The 22,125-nt window shown below is 40.4% G+C and overlaps 1 protein-coding gene across 2 annotated transcripts in view; it reads right to left on the reverse strand.

The window, feature by feature from the left end:
• edc4 (enhancer of mRNA decapping 4) overlaps positions 1 to 22,125 on the reverse strand; it is a 55,487-nt gene that overhangs the window by 32,079 nt on the left and 1,283 nt on the right. The window contains exons 2-19 of one of the 2 annotated variants that reach the window (XM_051951448.1): positions 20,046 to 20,199; positions 19,854 to 19,965; positions 18,866 to 18,965; positions 14,263 to 14,449; positions 13,924 to 14,071; positions 13,097 to 13,201; positions 11,959 to 12,071; positions 11,764 to 11,847; positions 11,553 to 11,648; positions 8,083 to 8,182; positions 7,222 to 7,402; positions 7,057 to 7,123; positions 6,335 to 6,426; positions 4,464 to 4,645; positions 3,904 to 3,983; positions 2,133 to 2,262; positions 1,745 to 2,040; positions 999 to 1,229 (exon numbers count right to left, since the gene is read on the reverse strand). In XM_051951448.1, coding sequence (XP_051807408.1) covers positions 999 to 1,229; positions 1,745 to 2,040; positions 2,133 to 2,262; positions 3,904 to 3,983; positions 4,464 to 4,645; positions 6,335 to 6,426; positions 7,057 to 7,123; positions 7,222 to 7,402; positions 8,083 to 8,182; positions 11,553 to 11,648; positions 11,764 to 11,847; positions 11,959 to 12,071; positions 13,097 to 13,201; positions 13,924 to 14,071; positions 14,263 to 14,449; positions 18,866 to 18,965; positions 19,854 to 19,965; positions 20,046 to 20,199 — 2,458 coding nt within the window. Of the gene's footprint in view, positions 1 to 998; positions 1,230 to 1,744; positions 2,041 to 2,132; positions 2,263 to 3,903; positions 3,984 to 4,463; positions 4,649 to 6,334; positions 6,427 to 7,056; positions 7,124 to 7,221; positions 7,403 to 8,082; positions 8,183 to 11,552; positions 11,649 to 11,763; positions 11,848 to 11,958; positions 12,072 to 13,096; positions 13,202 to 13,923; positions 14,072 to 14,262; positions 14,450 to 18,865; positions 18,966 to 19,853; positions 19,966 to 20,045; positions 20,200 to 22,125 lie in introns of both variants that reach the window. The other variant, XM_051951447.1, reaches the window with a different exon arrangement.

The raw sequence follows: 22,125 nt of genomic DNA on the forward strand, positions 1-22,125 counted from the left end.
TTACTCGTGTTTTTTTTTTTGAGTCCAAACGACACAATCAACGCTTTCCTACAACCCTGTTGGCTCATTATGACTTCTTTCTCTTCCCCAAAATTATATTCAAGTAGTAGGGCTGATTCTTTGACACAATGTAGGAGATTAATCGTAAACTAGATGACACCAGGCTTGAGGAAGTGGAGTCCTTCACTTATTTGGGGATCGACAATCAAAGTGGTGCAGATGTAGATGTCAAAGCAAGAACCGGCAAGGCAAGGATAGTCTTTCTGCAGCTCATAAACATTAGTAGCTCTGGATTTTCAGCTCAAATATATGATCAGTACTCCTTTATGGTTCTGACACTTGGAGAAAAATGCTAGATTGCTGAAGTACAAACCTTCAATAATTGGTAAGGAAAGATCCTCAAGATACATCGGTAGGATCAGATCAGTAAGAACGATTTATGGTTGAAAACATCACACATACAAGTAGATAAAGGAAATGGAAGAAGTGGATGGTGCTGGATTTGTCAAGGAAATCTGTGACCAACACTACAAACAAGCCCTGGCATGGAAAATTCAAGGAAAGAGGATTAAAGAACACTTGGGGAAGGGCTCTACAAAAACATCAAGAGGTTTGGACTGGAAAGTAAAGTTCAAGACCAGGTTCTGTGGAGTTCCCTGGTCAACAGCGTATACAACAGGTTGGGTGTTAGGACATCAGATATCGCAGACGCTACCCGAAATGTTTACGTAATGGAACTTAAAGGGTTGCAGGAGCACTGGGAGCGGAGTATCGCTGCACCAAGAGACTACTTTGACGAGGACGGTGGACAAATTTAGTCAGGTATGGTTTTAGATTTTTTTTTTTTAAATCACCCTTTGTGTGTTTTGTACAATGTTTGTTGATATACGTTTCTTATATTTAGCTTTAGAAACCTGAAAATGTTTAAAAGTAACTGTTGCTGATTCTATCTTTGGTTAAATTTCAAGTGTGCGCCACCAAACGTTCTGATTACTCACCACTCTCCGAGACCGTTGTCCCTGAGACTGTTCCTGGTTTCCCTGGTGATGTCCGGGGCAGCCGGCCAGGGTGTATGGCTCACGCTGCCATCTGAGGAGCCTCCTCCAGCCCCTGGGTTCTCCTGCGATAATGCGTTTTCCAGTAGAGAAGGAGTGTGGCTGAGTCTGGGCTCCGACTCCACCGAACCACTAACCGGCCCGTCTCCACCTCCAAGCTCAAGGGGCAGCAGGCTGCGATAGGAAATAGAATTGTTTGATTATTTTAAAGAACTGCACTGGAGTGGTTTTGCTCATTTTAAAGCAACGCAAGGCAAATACATTCGTTCTGCAGCTTTCAACAACAAAGTTATTCAAAGTGCTGTGCATGAAACATCACAGAAATGAAGAAAAGAATGACAGAAAAATATAAAAAGACACTTCAGATGAAGGGAAAGAATGAATAAATAAGGAAAAAATAAACTATGGAATCTGGAACACAGTTTAGTGGACAAAAGTTCAAGAAATAAAATACTACCAAATACAGTAGCAAACTGAAAAACTTGAAGTACAATTTGAGAGAACAGAGAGGGGAACACAAATCTGAATGTTTTTCTCTAATTTCTGCATGCTTTTCATTCATTCAGCACCATTTTTGGAATGTCTGCCAGGCTTTCTTGCTGACAGATGACTTAACACTTTCTGGATATTCTTGGCACATACGCTTGATTTTCTCATCAGTAACACCATCTTACTTGATGTCAGCATACCTGTTGTTGTTGGCTGTTCGAGGAGATGTCAGCAGATGCAGAGCAGAGGCAGCCGAGGCCATGCTGTCTGTCTGGAGGGCAGAGAGAGGTAAGGGCTCCAAGCTGGACACCAGTCCACGCTGAAGCTGCAGAGTCTGAGACGCGATCTCTGGCATGTCCTGGGACATGGCGGTGGAGGCCGAGGAGATGACGTCTGGGGAGCGAGCCCTGGTCGGAGAGGTCAGGGGTGGCAGGAGTGGAGAATCCAGAACCTGAGGGTTGTCGAGCACCAGAGGACCACCGGAGGACGTCAAAGCCTGGAGACGGAGAGGAACGGTGAATTAATGTAGGTCATGCTGTGGAGAATGAGAAGAGGCAGGTGGAAGTACGCATAAGTGTCAGATCTTACCTGTAGGTTCTCGAGTCCAGGCAGCAGCACAGCAGAAGCAGCTCTCGGGCTGCTGGTGGAGGTGGAGAGAGTCAGACTGCTGCTGCTGTTGTCTGCTCTGTTCGGACTCTGACTGACATCATCCATGTTTCTGAACACAGGAAGAGAGGCGGAAATGTTCACGTGTGTGACCACAACACAAAACAGTGACTCTGTTTTTCTACTACAGGGCTCCAAACTGCGACTTTTTCTTGAGTGTGCGAGTTGAGACTTCAGGTGATCACATTGAGTGAATAATGACTGTTCGCTGACCTGCTTCCTTGTGTCTGTACAGACAGCTACTGCAAGTTATTGTGGTTGGAAAAAAGTGTCATGTCTTCCACACTGTCTTGTGTAAATGGTTAATTTTCAGTTACCATGATCCAAACGACCTAGAGTCAATTATGCTGAATAAAGAAGGCTTGAGGAGAGGGAGACACCTGGTGACAGCAGTGTTCAGGTGCAGGATGGGCGATCTCAACTGGGTCAGTTCAGAAGAAAAAGTAGCCCCCCATTCAGTCATGATGGTTAATAGTTTAATACTTTATGTCAGGGGTGTCAAACTCAGTTCCTGGAGGGCCACTATCCTGCATGTTTTAGATGTTTCCCTCTTCAAACACACCTGATTCAAATGATCAGCTTATCATCAAGCTCAGCAGAAGCCTGATAACGAGCCTGATCATTTGAATCAGGTGTGTTGGAAGAGGGAAACATCTAAAACATGCAGGATAGTGGCCCTCCAGGAACGGATCTTGACACCCCTGCTTTATGTCGTCCTGTGGGTCAAAATTGACCCAGTTTCAAGTTTGAAATGTGGGGGAAAAAAATATTTTCACAGTGAAACTTCTGATGTCCACATTCTCAACATTTTTGGGAAATCTTTGAACATTTTTTGGTGGAACAAAAATTTCTTAAAAATGTTTCTTAAGAACATTCACAAAAAAAAGATCAACCAAAATCCAGGAAAATTCACTGGATTTTGGTTGATCTTTTTCACAGTGTCCGTGGTTGTTTGATTTCATTTGTCATCGTCTAATTCTGTAGAACTGCCTGTATATATGTCTATAATCCACACGTTTATTCTATATACTAATTACTCTTGTGGTTCGGTTCATTTTGAAGTTTAAATGTTATTAATCAACCCTAATTACTATAAAAAATTGATTTGAAAATACAGGCAGTAATACATTTTGACAGAATTTTTACAATCCTGACAAAGCAACCTATAAATCAGACACTGGAGAAAAACCAGGAAAGCCAATGCATCTGGAGTTATTTAGTACAGCAATTAAAACATGAAACATTTTCTGTCACAGCCTTTATAGTCTATTTCCCAACTGTAATGACCCAAATTGCAAATGAATACGAATACTGATGATAAAATTCTGTCAAGTTTAATCTTCTAGTTAGAAGTTCTAGTGTACTGCACAGACTTTCCACTACTTATCGCATATTTACAACCATTCACTGCATAAACCACAAAGAAAAGCACAATATACAAAACAGTATTGCAAGGATTTTGACAGATACTGCAAGATGAGTCACAAGTTTTTATTTACTTTCGACCGAAACAAATCTAAAGATGTTATGACTTTTCTTGTGGTCTGTACCAAACAAGCATGTTTCCTTATGTCTGTATTTGTAGGACGGGGCGTTTCTGTGACAACACAGTGCTTCAGTTCTACTATAATGTTGTGGCACATTTAGCCTAGTAAATATTCAGGTGACTGTTCAGCCCTACACAAAAGCTCACCTGTTGGTCGAGTCAGAGTTGCTGCTGATCGCTGTCACAATGGTCAGACTGCTGGCGCTGCTGCCTGGAGACGCTGGCACCTGGAGGGCGAAAAGAAAAGTCAAAAAAGGGATTTACAGGCAGAAAATTTAGTGAAACATTTACAAATTTATTTCTCAGTGGTTTGAAACGGCACAAAACTAAAGCACATAGGCATAAATTCTAAAGTCATGGGACAAACCGACTGCTCGTCTGGTTGAGCCAATCTGTTATGTCTTTGAACATCAACATTATATCTTGTTGTGTCCTTGCATCGTACTGCTCACAGGTAAGAAAAACAAGGAGTCACTTCAAAACCAGTTTGTACAGACTGTATCAGCGGTGTCATGCACTTGACCAATATGCAGGAGAAGCTGCTATTCACTGATGTTGCTAGGAGACAAATTAAAAACATGCTCGACACAGAGTTCATTTGCTGAAGGTGTAGAGTTTCTGTAAGCGACGTGCTGGAGGGAAACTCAGACGGATCGCTACATGTGTGCACAAAAGGCAGCGGTAAAACGGTTCTGAAGAGTTCGTACCGAAGTGCTCGGTGTCATGAAGGCGTCCGGGGTCATCAGTTTGGGCATCGCTCCGCTGCCGGCTCCAGAGTTTGACAAGAAGTCAGAGGGAGCAGGAAGCGACGGGATCTTCCTCAGGTCGGTCTGGGAGCCACTTCCCGACTCCTTATCAGAGCTCTGGTCAGTGAGATGGTCAGAAAACCCTGCTGGGAATGCAAAATACAAAGGGAAACACATTAGAAAAACACAAAACACATACAAAAGGACTCAAGAAGTCACAGATTTAAATAATTTTTCAGGGCTCCAGGGGATGTCTAGCGGTTGTTCTGGTGTTTTTCACTGAGTTTTTTGGTGTTGAATAACACATTTTAAGCTGTACCTTTTTTGCACTTAATGCACAATGTAAATGATCAGCAACAAAATAAGGCTGAAGATAAAAGTTTTATTGAAATTTAACTCGTTCGTTTTCAAGAGGATGATCTTCTCATTTGTCAAGGCCGGATGAGTTTCTTGCAATTTTGACAGTTTAGATTTTTGGATCTTCTGGCAGCAAAAGCTCCGTTTATAGTCATACTTTGGTCCTATTCTTAAAACAAATGCAAGGCATAATGTTGTCATATCAGATCTCACTGTTTACCACAGGATTAGAATTTATTTATGTTGGTGCAGCAGAAACAATGTGCATGCAGCGTGTAATCCAGGTTACTTTCTAAAGCTACGATTTACAAACTGCATTTCCCTAAATGCACACAGATGCTTTAATTTCTGCAGATACAGCTGCAGACAGTTGTGTGAGCAAAATTTTGGTTGAAACACTGAAATAAGATTTACCTCCAACTAAGTGGTTTTATTTACCTGGGTGCAAATAAACAGACTGCTGAATGTCAGGCGCTGTTGTGTGACCAATGAAAATGTTTTGTTGCAGATTTTAGGTTGCATGTGACACCAAAATGATTGCACTCTAGAGCCCCGTTGTTTCACAAATCATGACATGTTTTTAACAATTCTGCATTGGCAGGTTTTGCATTTAAGGCAAGGCTCCAGACCAACGTTTTCACTGGTAGCAGTGGTGTGTCCAACTTTCTCATTTGGTTGCACCTCGTGCCTTGCCACAGACAAAACACATCACTAGCAGAACATTTACTTATCGACAGACACAACAATTTGCCAAGGTTCCCTAAACACCCCACACTGCAGGCTGTGGTAGCTGCTGCTTAGTAGCCCCGGTGTTTAGACAGGTGTGTGACCAAAATTTACTTTGAAAAGCATGAAACTAGAGCGTTGTAATGTAAGCAGCTGCATAATTCTGATTTAGAGTTGCAGCTAACGCCAACTGAACATTTCCTGCTGCTGCTTCACATCAAAAATATTCAATTTGCAAAAAAAAGTGTGGCTTGATTGTGAAGCAGCAACAGAAACCCTGTGCAGCAAAAGGACACTCAGCGTCGAAATCTTTTAAAATTAACATTTTAGCTGCTTTCATTTCATTGATTGCCCAAGATGAAACCCAGTGATTTTTTCCTACATGTGCTCTGCATTTCATGAGAAGACGGCATCTTTCAGTGTAAATAAGTTACCAAAGTTATACAAGGACTGCTTTCCACCACCGTGGTTAACATAAGAGCACCAAAACAGCTCAATGATCCTCGTGTACAAGCACAATGCGACCACTTGAAACTTTAACTCACACACTCTCAAAGAAAGGCTGTAAATTTAGTTTGCAGTCTGGAGCCCTGATCTAAAGTCAAAAATAAAAACATATGGGAGAGAGAAGACACTGAAGAGCAAAGACTGGATAAAAGAGCTAGAAAATAAAAAGGTGGAGCTGAAGAAAACAAACAAATATGCTTTATCTCAACGGGTTCATCCTCTGAATCAGTGTGTGAACTCACCAAGACCATCCTGAGAGTCAGAATGGGGAAGGAAGCCTGCAGAGCCTGAACTCACGTTGGGCTGAAACCAGATCTGGACGTCCTGCAAACTCCTGAAAACACACAAACGCAGACAAATTAAAGACAACCAAAAATAACTAAACCTAAAGTCCACTGCATGTTTCTTACAAACACTTTGCACACCCACAAATAATTCAGTGCTAAGCTGCTTCTTATTGATGATTCGCTCTTTCTGTACTTTAAGTAAAAAAGCAACACATCTGCTGCAGTATGGAGACATGCAGCCACTGCTACATGCAACTTGATCTGTTTTCTTCTTCTACAGTAGATCTCTCCGCAACGGAAACAAATGCAATTCCAAAACACGACAGTAAGACGAGCAACCATAGCTCACACCTGAATCTAATGGGAGGGAGCTTGATGACAGAATCTTTTCTTACAGTAACAGTTTTGGATAAAAGGCTTCCTGAGTAGAATGAATACTATAAATACATCCTGTATTTAATATCTGTCAGCTCTACTGTCACACTGACAGGAACTCAGAGTGTGAAAATCATCTCTAGGTGACGGTTATAAATAAAAAGCTAATCTTAGCAACTTGCTGTGTTTTGTTATTGACTTCCTATAATCCAGATTTTCCTTGGCAACACTGAGGCTTTACTCCACTCCACTAAAGCCAACATGAGCTTAACACTGACATCAGACACTGCAAGAACACTCACTTGGTGTGGACACAGTAGAGCTTAATCTGGATCCCAGACTTGGACTCTGTGGGTCCTTGAGTCCCTTCTGAAGGAAAATACACAAACAAAACAGTGATTAGCATAAATTAGGAGCAATAATTCTACATATTTGGAGAAACTGTAAATGTAAATGTGTATAAGCACCTGTAGTCATGCTTTCGCTCTCCTCCTCAGCGGGGAGGACCTCGGTGTGTCGCAGTCGGCTGTGGCTGACGTCTCTGACACCAAAGCTGAGCACCGGGTGGGTCAGCAGGAACTCTGACACCGCCGTGAAACTCGCCTTTCCCTTCTCCAAGTCCTGTCGCAGCTCCATCACATACAGGACCTGGAAAAGAAGAGCGACACCAGCAAAAACAATGTTTAAAGATGAAATGGTGAAAGGCGAAGAAAAGGCAAAAAATGAGCCTCAAACCGGCTCACATGTGGAATAGCGCATGACAAACTGCCTTACTTTAATTTGTGTCTTATTGTTTGTATCTACAAGCATACAGCTGTATGTAATTTATGTTAACCCTCGTGTCATTCTGCAGGTCAAACTGACCCGTTTTAAAGTTTGAAAATGTGGGAAAAAACATATTTTCACAATGAAACTTCTGATGTCCACATGTTCAACATTTCTGGGAAATTTTTTGAACAATTTTTGGTGGAAAAAATGTTTCTTTAATATTTTTAAAGAAAATATTAAAAGTTTTACTTATACATATGTAATCATCATTTTTTTTAAATATTCATAAGTATTTTCTCGCCAGATTTGGTGGATTTTTTTTTTCAAAAAAAAAAAACTTTCAAGGGAAACTTGTAAAGAATTTTTGGAATTGTCTTCCTAAAGGTTTTGTAAATTGTCAGAACTTCGAGGATTTTTTTTGCTGACTTTTCGGATTTTTTTTCTTGGACATTTGGTGCCCATTAATAAAGACAACAGGAGAGTAAAAGCATAGAAAAATGATAAAAAGTGGTTGAGCAGTGTCATTAGTTAAAACACTCGAGTCCATTTGTTCTGCTCACCTTCCTCTGGACGTCAGTGAGGATCAGATACTCAGCAGAAAGGTCCAGACTGGCCTTGAGACTCGGCAGAGCTGATGAGTTAAACGGATCCGGAGAAAACCTACCAGAGGAAGACAACCCAGAGTTAAGACTAGGAACAGACGGATTATCGGCCTGGGAGATTATCATGGTCGATACTTGCCATGTTTCAGACTGTTTGTATTTTTATTGACGAACTATTGGTCAATTAAACCCTACTTCAGGTCTGATACAGCCTAATCTCTGTCTGTCGTCACTCTCTGGTTTCAGAAATGTCTCTTAATCAGCAAAAACTGAATAACAAACAATTAGCCTCTCTCACTGTGGCTTATGCTATGCTAACAGCTAGCAGCTAAGTTAGAAGGCAGCCTGAAACAGAGTCTGGAAAACAATAATTAAAACTTTAAAATCTGGACCGTAGCGGGAAATAAAAATGATAAAGCAGTGAAATATTTAGAAAATACAGAAGAACAGTAGATGTAACTGTAGGAGACAAACTGATAAATCTCAGTGGATCCAACATCAACACAGGAGATAATTTAATCACTCCTGTTTCTATCATATTCAGTTCTAGTCACCCTTATTAATGAAGAAGTCCAGTTATGAATGACAGCTTCTCTGCCATCACATGTTGTTAAAACATTACATTTAATGTGTATCGGGTCCAAATATTGGTTATCATCCCTATAAAAGGTCACATCAGTCTATCCCTAATTAGTATCTTAAAACAGAGTTCTTGAACAACTATGTAAACGAATGGTACACACCTGAATCTGCCATAATCATCCCAAAACTTCTTGATTTGAGAACTAAATTAAACTTTGGGGTCAGTCTGAAGCACATATTTGATGGAGGCGCTCCAGGTGGACATTTATAGGGTTTCACTCAGGCGTGAACTAACCGTGACGTCACCTGTTGGTTTCAACGCCGAGAAAATGAAGCCCGGATTTTGCTACTTCCTGGTCGCCATTTTGGATTTTTTGGAGCCAATGACATAAAAAGCGTCATCAAACAGGCTGGACTGGAGAGCAACTAGGGGCAGGACCAGTCTATGGGCGGGCCAGAGCTGAAGACTCTCTTATCCCGCCCACATTTTACCGCAGAGGCTTTTGTTGCTGCTTTCGGAATTCAGCCTACGCTAACAAGCCTCGCCCTAAAGGATCTGTCAATCATTCCAGACAAGACTGTCTATCAAGTATAGCCACGCCCCCTGGCTCCGCCAACTTTAACGATTTATTTAAAATTCAGTATTGATTTATTTTAAGATCGGCCACCTGATCTCTCATTTTGACCATGAAAACTAACGGGAAAAAATCCTGAGCTGTAGAAAATCAGTCTATCAAATTTTATTTTTTCCGGTGATGAATTGGGGTCTATGGAGAAAAAGCTTTTTGGAGCCAACCCTAGCGGACGGCGTGATATTGCAAGTTTTTGACACTTCCGGGTGGGCTTCATTTTTGGAGCCAGATGCTACATCCATCTTTATATACAGTCTATGGTTTCTCCATTAGCCCAGGTTAGTTCATTTTAGCCTCAGTTAACCGGAACGTTTAGGTGCAACCTCAGGATTGATAAAGTATCTATCGGCGCATTAGTTGAACCACATTTTTAGTCCATTATCGACTGAAATCTCTGTGATTTTGAATGAAGTTTCCTTTCAGACATGAGCCTTATTTTAACATTTATTCTGAGAATTCACCAAAAAGTTTTTCTGCCTGATGAAATATCCAAATGTTCTTCTGAAGACGCCCAGCTGGGAGCGTTTGAAAGCCCTGTGGAGGTGCAACATTTTTTCATCCGACATGTTTTGGCTGATATGGTACAGATTAACCGCAGAAGTAATTAACTACAGATCAGTGTGGAGTAGAACAATGAAAACATCCTCTCCTCGTTCTCAGACCTGTTTGCTCACATTGCTGCTACGCTCAATATCACCGCCCGCTCCAATAAAAGAACAAACATTCACCTGCACTGCAGCTCTAACTTTAATCGGCACAAATCTTGTCAGATCTGCTCGTCTCCTTCTCAGATTACGCTTTGAGCTTCTGATGTGAGCGGTGCTGAAGTGAAATTTAAGCAGCACGGAGTGAGAGAAAAGGTGAAGCTTTGGCATTTACAAAAAAAATCCATTATTGACCGTGTCTAAAATCTTCTCTACTGCTGTTCAGCCATTATCTGGATATTAGTCCTGTCACTCCTCCACTGTAGTGAAGTGACGAGCTGAAAGAGGAACATTTAAAAAAACAATCTCTTAACGTGTAGAAAAAAGCAAAGTGTTCAGTGTAGAATAGACACTTAGACTGCCAGAGCTTTGACTATAATGTAAATATGAGGTGTTCCCATTGCATACAACTGAAACAATACGCTGTCTTGAGTAAAAATGCTGTGGTGGACACGTTTAAGCTGCTCGTGCCTGTTCACGTTGTGGGTCTGCTTATGAACCACAAAACCCCTACAGAGGTTCTGTTGCCCTCTTAAAGGGAAGGCAAGCTTATTTGTACAGCAACCTTCTTGTCCAAGACAAGTGCTTTACATAAAATATTAAGAGCATTACAGTGAAGTGCAGATAGTTAAAAGATACAGTGCAGATTTCATGCATAGGCGCGTGAGAAAAGAAATGTTTTTAACCTGGATTTACAAGTGTCTACATTTGGTGAAAGTTTAATCTCCACTGGCAGTTTGTTCCACTTGTTTGCAGCATAACAGCTGAATGCTGCTTCTCCCTGTTTAGTCCAGACTCTGGCCTCGACTAGCTGACCTGAGTCCTGCTAGGTTTGTATTCTCTGAACATATCACTGATGTATTCTGGGCCTAAACTGTTCCGGAAAGGCACTAAAAGACGCTACAGGGACATTAAATCTACGACAAACAGACTGAAAAACTGTTTTTATCCCAAAGCTGTTCAGGTGTTTAGCTGCCCAGTTGTGATCAGCTGGGCCAATTTTAAAACAGTAAAAGAAAAAACCCAAACAACCACAATAAGACTCCAATAACGTGCAATAATAACTGCTATCTGTACAATCTTATGCATTATTATGTTTGAGGTGCAGCACTCAGCAATTAAATACTTTCTTTTACCTCCTTTTTGATTGTATTTTCTATCTTATTTCAGTCTAGTGAACACGCATTTTGCACCACCATTGTTTTATTCTTTGCACTATTCTCACATTATTTTTGAACACTCTTTGTACTGTAAAAGGAAAACAATTTTGTTGTACTTGTGCAACAACAATGAAGGCATTTGTACTCTTTTTCTACCAACACAATGACATATCACACTGGTAACTCCATTTCTACAATAGTACAATTTCATTTAGCGTCTTTATCCAAAGCGACGTACGTCTGAGAGCAGATACGACACAAGCAAGGATGTAGTCAGGAGAAAACAGCCTGGATGAGTGCCATAAAACATTTAAACAGCTAAATTCAGAATGACAGACTAAAGGAATTACCTGATGGTCTGTAAACAGGTCCAGGAAACGGTGCACCACATCTTCAGCTCCTGGTTCTGATCAGCTCCAGTTATCAGGAACCGCCAGAAAGGAACCCTACAGACAGAAGACAAAGAAAACGTAGATTAAAACTCAAACACCAAGGCCTCAGATGAATGTGTGTATGTCAAGAAAATTAAACAATGGAAAGCATAAAGGTGTGGATACTGACTCAGGGTCCTGTCTTTTGTGGTTGTCGCAGAAAAGAAGGCAGGACAGCGGACGTCCTCCGTGAGGCCGCAACTCATGAAGACATCTGGAAAACAGAGAAGATAGGAGTCAAGACAAGACAGGAAGTAAGAATAACATTAAGAGATGGATGGAAAAACACAGAAATTATATGACAGACTGAGAAGGTGGTTCTTACCTGGGCTTGTCCTGCCCTCCTTCGATGTATATCTGCCAGAACTTGATGTACCCGTCATGGCTGGCTGTGGCCAAAACGGTTCCATCTGGAGACAGTGCACCTTCACTGACTCGCTGGAGAAACAAACAATCAAGTCACTAACGCAAAGAATCTATGCAACTAGAAGAACACAGCAAAATGACTCTGGCATTAAATAAGAACCCACGGTGATACCAGTGTAACAACCACTTTGAGTGCCCCAGTCTCTTCCTTGTAAAGTTTTATGTCTGACCTTAACTCATTCAGTCCTTTAAGGAAAAATGGGCCTGGGTTCTTATGGGTTAACACAGTTCCTGGTATGCAAACCAAGAGACTGACTCGCGGTTTGTTTACCTCAACGTAGACAGTATTTTGAAGAGCAATGGAAGATTTTTTTTTAGCATCTTCATAATCAAACGATTCCAAAATGGCTGAATAAAGATATCCCAAAAGTCACAGAATGGACAGAAATAATTCAGAAAACATACGTTATGGAACGACTGATTTTTGCTCTGCGACATGCAACACAAAAATGTGAAAGAGGGAAAATGAAAATCTTATTTGAATACCAGATGATCAGTTATTATTTAGCTGCAAAATGATCAATTTTGAATTGTATGAGAATCCATGGCTGTATTTCTTGGACACCAAACAAATTTTAACTCATAAATACATGGAAGACTCAAGACCTAGAGGACCAGTGTTTTATATGGACAATCTTGTTTGTTGCATTATACTGTGATAGTTATTATTCTGTCTATATCCTGTTCCATTTGCTTTTTTGTTATTGAAAAATACCAAAAATAAAGTTTAAAAAAAGTCATTCCAGATAGACTGCTGTGACAGAAAATCTGCCAAAAATGTCCACCAGCTTCACCAAGTCCTTCACGATGAGCAGGCCTCAGATGATTCATTCTGTTTTAGTGATGCCATGTACTCCTGAATGTCCACAAATCCAATGCTTTGGATCTAAAAAAATCATTTCAGACAGATAACCAGACACCAAAAATGTCCACCAACTTCACAGAGTCCTTCAGGATGATCTGTGTCGCAGATGATCCATTCTGCTTATTTCTAAATGTTCACAAATTCACCCTCTGTCTTCTATCCTGAGTCCTACCTGAGTGTGTCCCTTGATGGTGATGAGGCCTTCTTTCACGTCTGCGGCGTCGACAGGCCAGCTGCTGTTGTTTGCTCTCAACACCTCCAGATCCCAAACTTCAGCCTAGAAGACGGAGAAAGTAAAATTAGTGGTGAAATGTTTGTTTTTCCTCAACATGAGACTGTTAGAATCTGATGTCAGTGTTCTTTGTAAAGTAAAAAATCATTCAGAGAAGCATCATTACTGATCCAAAATCATGGGTTCATTTTGTTGTGTGTACCTTCCTGTAATGTCTTAACGTTTACTCACATTTCTATTTTTAAATCAGGTTTTTACTGCATGGTTCAACCAGGTTTATGAAACCATCTTGTTATGGAAAGGGGATTTTAAGGGTGATGCAGTAGACTGTCAAGGTATTACTAAGGCTTTTATTTTGAAAATCTGCTATAAATTGTACATACTGTGTTTTCCTTTACATCAACTGAGATGATAGACAGATAATTTATACTGAAGGGCATTCAACTTATTTATTATCTAACAAATTATTTACATGAACGCACAAAGAGTCTGAAGCAGAAAGCCTGAGTTGACAAAGGAAGTTAAAAACCATCTTCACGATATCTGCTAACTCTGACTGAGGCTTTAGATTTTGTCGTAGTGTACCCCTCAGATTAATGGAAACTTGCGCGTGTTTGACAGAGGATTAAAAAACGATATTAGCAAAATATCACTTCCTACTTTTCCCTCTACTGTAAAAATTACTGTGAGATCTGTTAGATTACAGCTCCACTATCTATTACAAGTTTTACTGTATCTTCCATCCTAACATTTCCGTGTAAACTGACCCTGTCTTCATGCAGAAGGGCCAAAGTCTGGCTGGTGTCGTCCTGGTTCTCTTCGTTGTCGTCCAGAATGAACGGGCACCAGATGAGGCGATGGTGGGAGTTCAGTGGAGTGTCTTCTGGCCGTCGGATGTGAACCACAATCTGATCTCTGCAGGGAACGTGGGTTAAAGAAATTACGAGAACAGAAGAGTTCCTGGAGGATCTACCCTCCGTAATACTGCAGGGTGGGTAGCTGTGAGCACAAAACTGCCCATCACTTTGGGTTGTAAAAACCACACAGATAAAAAGTGAACTTAACAGAGCACATCCTCCCACACACTCGCTTTCATGTCAGGATACAGTATTTTGCTGCCGGTGCAAGTGAGCTGCCAGACCATCAGGTTTCCTGCTTCGTCTACACAACCCAACAGGGAGGAGTCGAGGTGGGCGAACGCCAGATCCGTGACGGCGCCGGTGAACCCCTTAAGCAGCGAGCGCTCAGCAAAGTCCACAGTCAGGACCCGGATCATGGCGTGGTTGTTTGCTCCTGAAGGAAGAAGTGATTGTTTAAAAGACAAAGATAAACAAAAGAACTGTGGTGTTACACGAATCAATAGAAATCAATTGAGCAACCATAGAAACAATCACTGAATGGCAGTTCAACGAGGGAGATGAACTGCTGTTGTCACTGGAGGTATTTTCTGTAGTGTAAGTAAATTATCAAGAATAACATGGACACAAATCCTGCAAACAAAGTACTTTTTAATTAGACTTGTCAACGCTATGGCCATGGGTGGCGGCAAAAAAGTCTTATCCAACTACCCTGAAAAACCAAAAAGGGCCAAATAAAATTATTGATATAGCCACAAAACCGTACAGGTAAGTGTGAACAAGTTGTATATGGCTGCATGACTGAAGTTACTCGAATATTTGATGTTTTCAAAGTACATTTAGTCGCCCCAACAAGTACTTGAACTTGAATTCAACTTATATGAGCTTCATAAGGCCTTTAGATGTGAGATTAACTGCTATTTAACCCTTTAAGCTGTAGTCAATTCCAGCCGTTTTCAGTACAAAAAAAAAATCGCTAATATTCTATTTTTAAATGAAAAAAATTACGAACAATACGGGGAATATTGGACGCGCATCGCGAGGTGCATTTCCTTGAAAACGACCGATTCGTGAATTTTATACCGACTTCAGAACATGTTTTGGACAAAATAGTTTACTGACTTGTGTTGTCTGGATGTAAAAGGTTGGATTATGGCCGTTTTTTGTGGAATCTTTTTTTCTGTGTGTAATAATGAACCCGGAAATGTGAGTCGCGCTGTGTGCTTTGAAGCCGTGTACAGAGAACGGATGGATGAATATTTGTTTTTGTCGGACAAATGTGTTTTTCTCACCCGCTGTGGTAATCGCATCTGAAAGTGGTTTATACCGGCGGATTCATGAGAATCTAAGCTTTCCATCGGTGTATAGTGTTTGTATAATCGCGCTTGCAGCCGTCGGACATTCTTGAAATTCCTATGCAAATTAGTAGGTGTACCGCCGGCGGGACACTGAAGCGCAACGGGTTAATTAGCATTGGGCATTGAAAATCGGTTCTAAAAGTTTCTTCCTAGAGTAAAGAAAGACACTACAAATTTTACCCACCTTAGTTTCAAACACAGCGTGTTCAACAAACACATACTGTATATTTATTGACGTCTATTTGTGCTATTAGTCACACAGCCTGAATGCCTGCCATGTCTTCTTATTTAAACTGGCATTATTCTCATGTTAACATACTCAGCTGTTGCCAAGTTGCTTAATTAGCAGGTGAAGAGCACAAATTACCTCGTAACAATCACTTTAATTTAGCAAATGCTGCCTCAGTCTGCTTTACAAGGACAAGATTGTGGTTATTGTTGTAGTTAATTAGCCAAAGCAAACCTTGAAATATTCAAGAGACCAGAGTTCAGTCCGAGTTCTGATTAGTTTTTCCTTCTATGTTTCTGCTGCTAACACTTTTCTGAGGTAACTCGTGTTTCTTGCAACTTTGGTAAAATCAATAATCAAAACAAATCAATAATATTTCTGATTTGACTATTAATGCTCATGCATTAGGCTCCAACATCCTGCCTCTCAATGAATCTGAATCAAGAATCATGATGAACCTGAACTGATAAGCAGAACCTGAACTGCAATCAAACTTGTTTGATTGCAGTTCAGGTTCTGGAGAGCATATTTGTGGGTTAAAAAAAAATAAAAAATCAAGAAAAACCAGCTGGAAACAGCAGCAAGAAGCTTCAGAGATCAACTAGATTCAGCAACTCACTGACCATCAGAAACATAATCAACAAAGGGGAGTAAAAAGGACAGAAGACACCCAGGAAACCATTCATAAGCTCAAAGAATGAGACAGGTAAAATGGATGCAACAGTATAAAAGTCTGTTTTTGTTGCAGTGCTGTAGGTGAACTTGTAATTATTAATGGAATCGTGAACTCTGAAACATACAGAGAAATTCTGGATGTAAATTTATGAACAAATCAGCCAAAAATATTGTGACAGGAGCAGATATTTCAGCAGGATAAGGGTCCACAGTACCGAAGAATATTTCCTCAGGAGAAAATCAAAGCCTCCCACAGTCTGACCTAAATCCCACAGAGCACCTACGAGATGCCAGAACGTCACTGAGGACAAACTAAGAGCTTTGCTGGCAGAAATGTGAAGAACTTCCCTCTTAGCTGTTACAGAAACTGGTTCATTCGATGCCCAGATGCCGTCAAGCGGCTGTGGAAGCTAATGGACAGTAAACTGAACACTACAGCCCAGTAAGTGAAGCCATTCTAAATATTTTTGTCTTCATTTTTAACCGCAAACATGATGTTTTATCATTTAAAACCTAAAAAAAACTGTATGTAATATTCTGCTTGATAAATGTGCTTGTGCCACTTGTACTTCTCTATAAAAACAATATTTGGTTTGATTTTGTTGACTAATTTCATGAAATTCCAACATTTTTAAGCATGGCTGAAGAAAAACACTATAGTTTTTTTTCATGACTACTATCCAGCCCGATAAAATTCACCTTAAATGAAACATCCAAATGATCAAAAGTAATTTTCTGTATAGCAGGGTTCTCACCAGCGCATTTCAGCGTAACGGGCCGTTACGCTGTCAGTTACCCCAATTTCCACATAACGTGAAAGCGCCACACCGCGCTGCGCTCTTGAATCGTACTGCGCAGCACTTGGAACCCATTCTCTTCTATCAGACAATTTCCACTGCACGCGCTGCGGAGCGCTAGCGCCGCGTCCCTGAAGCGCCGGCGCACGCCACGGTGCTGGAGATTCGCTTCAGGTCTATTTTCTGCGCCGCCACTTCGTAAATTCACTGTCGTTGAGAAAGCACCAGACAGGAAGTTAAACTGGAACTTTCAAAATAAAACACAATGCACGACCTCTCGGACGTAAATATTTTCCTATATGTTGTTATTACACCTCCGGAGGCACGAGCATCAGGTCAACAGGGTCCCAGATAACACGATGCCATGGACGAAGAGAAGCTGATCACTGAAGTGGAAAACTACAATATCATTTATGATCCAAAACATCCTTTTTACAAGGATACTGGCAGAAAGGACAAGGTGTGGACTGAAATTTCAACAGTTGTGGGAGTGGACGGTGAGTTAACTACTCTATATTGATTCTTTTTAATGCGTTTAACCTTTAAGTACTTGGTAATAGCAAACGGTATTCATGTCATTCACACGAGAGCTGCTCCGAGGAGCAGCCCTCCCCTTCCGGACGGCGCACCGCTGCGCTGCGTTTCCAGTGTGCTTTGACTTTCGGAGCAAGACGGCGGCACTTCGCTCCGCGCCGCTTTCGCGTTATGTGGAAATTGGGGGTAAAAGATTACACTGTAATTAGGGCCGCTACGCTGTTATTTGGACAGATAACGCCATGTGCGTTTGTTTTTATCGACTGGGTGCCTATCTAGGTTAATTTATGTCTCCCCACCTCAGCCGTACTTTCCTGTCGATTGACCCGTTCCCGTCTAAAATTAAGAGTCACTTCCAATCTCGGGGTTACAATTAGCATGTCTCAGTTGTTTCCGTGATGCCATGTATGGTGAATAGTGACCTGAATCACGAGCATTTGGAGCATCTGCGTGACGCTCATTGGCTGACATCTGGGCCGGCCGCTCACAAGATTTAATGAAGGCTATTGCGCATGCGCTGCACATGCGCGTGCACATGCGCGTGCGGGAGGACCTGCCGTTACGCTGTAAAAAAATCCTGGTGAGAACCCTCTATAGTACAAGGTATTTACATCTAACTTGTTTGTGTTAGTAGTTTTCATTTTCCTAAGCTCAAAGGTGCATTATTCTGATGTCAGTGTTCTTTGCAAAGTTAAAAATTATTTCTGTAATGGGTTATGAGATCCCTTTGAACTGCAGTGTGCTTTATCTTTTCTCTGAAGAGTGTGTGATGGGAAATGACAGATATTTAGTTAAAATACTACTAGAGGCACGCAAAAAAAGCCACAACGAGAAACTGAGGGAAAAGAAGACCTCCAACAAAGGACCAACGGTTGAAAATTATTGAGTAAATCTACATAATGGAAAAACTAACTCACAAACTGAGACTACAGGAAGCACAAATGGACGGGACAGTCGGGGGAGGAGTTAAATCCGCTTATTTCGTCATAAGCGGACCCAAATCAAAATCGGACGTTTGAGCAGGCATTTTCACAAAATGTGGTGTAGCAAGGCAGGGAGGAAACAGTTTTCAAATTTGAACCCCATAATGAGCTACTGCAACACACACTACTATAAGAACACTTTCACAAAGTGAGGTTTGCATAATATGTCCCCTTTAACATATCTTAATGTTTATTCAACTTCTTTTTTAGTTTAGAGCATCGATTTGAAGTGTAAATTGACAGATTTAACGTCTGAAATAACTCAGAATTACTCACCTCTGATGGCGTAGGCCAGGAAGGCGTTGGACACGGCGATCAGTCTGCCGTAGTAATACCTGTGCTCCCAGTCGTACTTGGCAACAGGCTGAATCTTCACCTGAATGAAACGCACAAAAAAAAAAACCATAAGAATAATCTCTGAACTAAAGCTAGAATTTCCACACTATGCATATGAACTGCTTATGTGGTCCATCTCATATCCTATCATATTGTTCATACTGTTAATCTTATATACACATTACTGTTGTAAAGTTTAGGGTTGCTCAGACAATTTCATGTTTTCCATGAAAACTCACAATTTTGTCCATGTTCTAACTTAACTGCACAAGGGTTTTCTAATCATCAATGAGCCTTTCAACACCATTAGCTAACACAATGTAGCATTAGAACACAGGAGTGATGGTTGCTGGAAATGTTCCTCTGTACTTCTATGTAGATATTCCATTAAACATCAGCCGTTTCCAGCTAGAATAGTCATTTACCACAATAAAGTCTAGACTGGATTTATCATTCATTTAATGTTATCTTCATTGAAAAAAATGCTTTTCTTTCAGAAGAGGGGAAGCATTTGGCATTTATTTCTGATGTTTGAAGGTTTCCCATCCCACATCTCCAGTAATGGTCAAAATAATTAACTTGAATCTAATCTAACTTAAATTTTCTAACTGTGAGTCTGTGGAGCTCAGGAGACAAAGAGAATCACAAAAAAACATTATTTTTTTCTATAAATACACACCAGTCCCTGGTGTTATTTTTGTTTTACTGAAAACGTCACGCAACAAGGGGAAAAAAATTTATTTCACGGATCTTTCAAAAGCCAAGCAGTTGTCGCTTGTAAGCTCCTGAGACCAGGCTGAGTCATCACAGACACAGGTTTTGATGGATATAAAAATAACAAACCTCTTTCAGGTAGTGACTGATTTCTACATTTCTCATGTATTCTCTCCGCTGATGTTTTGTAAGCGATGATGTGATTTTTTCTTACCTTGCTGCTGCCTCGAGCCTTGCTGCTGATGCTGGAGTCTTGGCTCGCCACGACCTCCACGTTGTTGGAGGTGATGGGGATGCAGGTGGAGCCGTCGTCACCGGTGAGGCGGCTGAAACAGCACAACATCGGTTTAGTCTCTTCAAGTCCTCACACACATTAACGGGCGACTCTAATGATCCACTCACTCACATTATCTGGGTCTCCTGGGCGGTGCTCACGTCTGTGGAGAGGGGTCTGGTGGTGTCCGACATGGTCGACCGGTCGGTGCTCGTCAACACTCCCAGTAACCCGTTCAGCTCTCCGTTGAAAGATGGCTTCCTCTGACCATCGCTTGATGGCGGATCTGAGGAAGACATTGAAAGAGGGGGTCATTTTGAGAAGAAAGAACCTGTCCTGGAGGGTTCTCACTGGATTATTTTGAAGCATTAACATATAAATTGTGGATAAAAGCACAAAAAGAACTAGAATGTGAGCTTTAACGCAAATGTGGTGCCTCAAACACGAGTAAAAATAAAAAAGCCCTCAGCAACCAGACATTCACTGCAGGTCATTTCTTGTCTTTCTCTATGATATCAATTCAAATTTTGCATCATAAAATCCCCATTTTGGCTGTATTTTTACCTATTAGAAACTTGAAAATTACAACTCTCTTATTCTTGATTAAGTTTCACGCTCCAGCAAACAGTGAGTAAAACATATTTACTCCGCTCCTTAGCAACTCTGTTTAAATTACAGAGGTGGTTCTGTATTAGAAATGAATCATCCAGCAGAAAAAAAAAAATATCACACAGGTCACCAGCAGCCTCGACAAATTATCTGATTTCATAATATCATAAATTGTGGAGTTTTTTTCTGCAAACACATGAAAACAGCTGAAACGGCTCCTTCTGAATACCTGCTAATTTGCTTTATAGTAAGAGAATGGTAGCTGAAGGTTGCTGATCTCACGTTCCTTTTCTGACAAACACCAATAAAAGGTATTCTGATTGTAGGATAATTTATTTTTTACAACATGAGTAGCAAAGATTGCTTTCAGTTTGAGTTGGACAGTTTTAAAGCTGTATTTGTGTGTCTGCTGACTCACAGTCCATAACTACTGGCACATTTCAACAGAAATGAAATGTAGACTAATGTGATTATTTATTATTCTTCTGCAAACAGAAGCCAAAATATTTACTATAAAATGTCTCTATAGGCATCAAGAAACAATCATTTGAGTAGTTAATTTCAATCTTAATGTTCCTACACTAAATAAACTGAATATCAGTTAAACAATTGTATAATTCTGATGGTTTATCACATTAAATGTTTCGATAAGGCAGCAGGTGTAAAGTCATCTATTATAGACACACATCCTGTACAATGCAGGTCAGAATCTTTCAAAACTATTTTATTTTTGACTTGAACAACAATCCTGTCAAATGGGGGAAATAAATGTTAAGTGAAAGGTCCTATTGAGTTATTCTAAATACACATCACATGTCTGTGGAAAAAAGCAGCCAACACACTGACTTCACTTAATAAGGAAATAATTATTACCTTTAACTTAGGTGTTAAATATGGTAGAGCTGCAACTAACGATCATTCTCCTCGTTGATTAATCTGTTGATTATTTTTGTAGAGCCATCAATTTGTTGTTTGGTCTATAAAATACCAGAAAATGGCGAAAAATGTCCAAGTTTGCCAAAGCCCAAGATGACAAATATCTTTTTTTGTTTCTACTGCCATGGAAGACAAAAGAAACGAGAAAAATATTTATATTTAGTAGGCTGATTTCAGAGAATTGTGACTTTTATTTCTTTAAAGAAATTAAGATTAAACAAACATCAAAATAATTGATTAATTTAACAGTTGACAACTAATGGTGGGAACAAAAAAAAACAACAAAGCTATCGAACACAAAGGTTTAATATCTGCTACTTCTACATTTCAGTGTTATTTCAAAGAAAGAAAAACCTTGTCCAACACTGTCCCAGTAAATTTACTGGTCTGATACCATTTCAGCTGATGTTAGCATGGTTAAATCTGCTAAGAAAAGACAATTCAGGGCACTTTCTGTTTAAAAGACAAGTACTGCAAAACAAAAACATGCAAATGTAAGTGAAACGAGCACAGGAGCAGGACATTCTGCACATAACAAGCAAGACTAAACACTTTAGGACATCTCTGTTTTTCATTTACACCAACTTTCCTAAACCTGCAAAAGTCTTTGTTGCAGTATTTTTTTTAATCATTTTCAGATTTTCTAAATGTCAGAGTAGGATGAACG

This window comes from Acanthochromis polyacanthus, chromosome 8 (assembly GCF_021347895.1).
Source record: "Acanthochromis polyacanthus isolate Apoly-LR-REF ecotype Palm Island chromosome 8, KAUST_Apoly_ChrSc, whole genome shotgun sequence".
NCBI lineage: Eukaryota > Metazoa > Chordata > Actinopteri > Pomacentridae > Acanthochromis > Acanthochromis polyacanthus.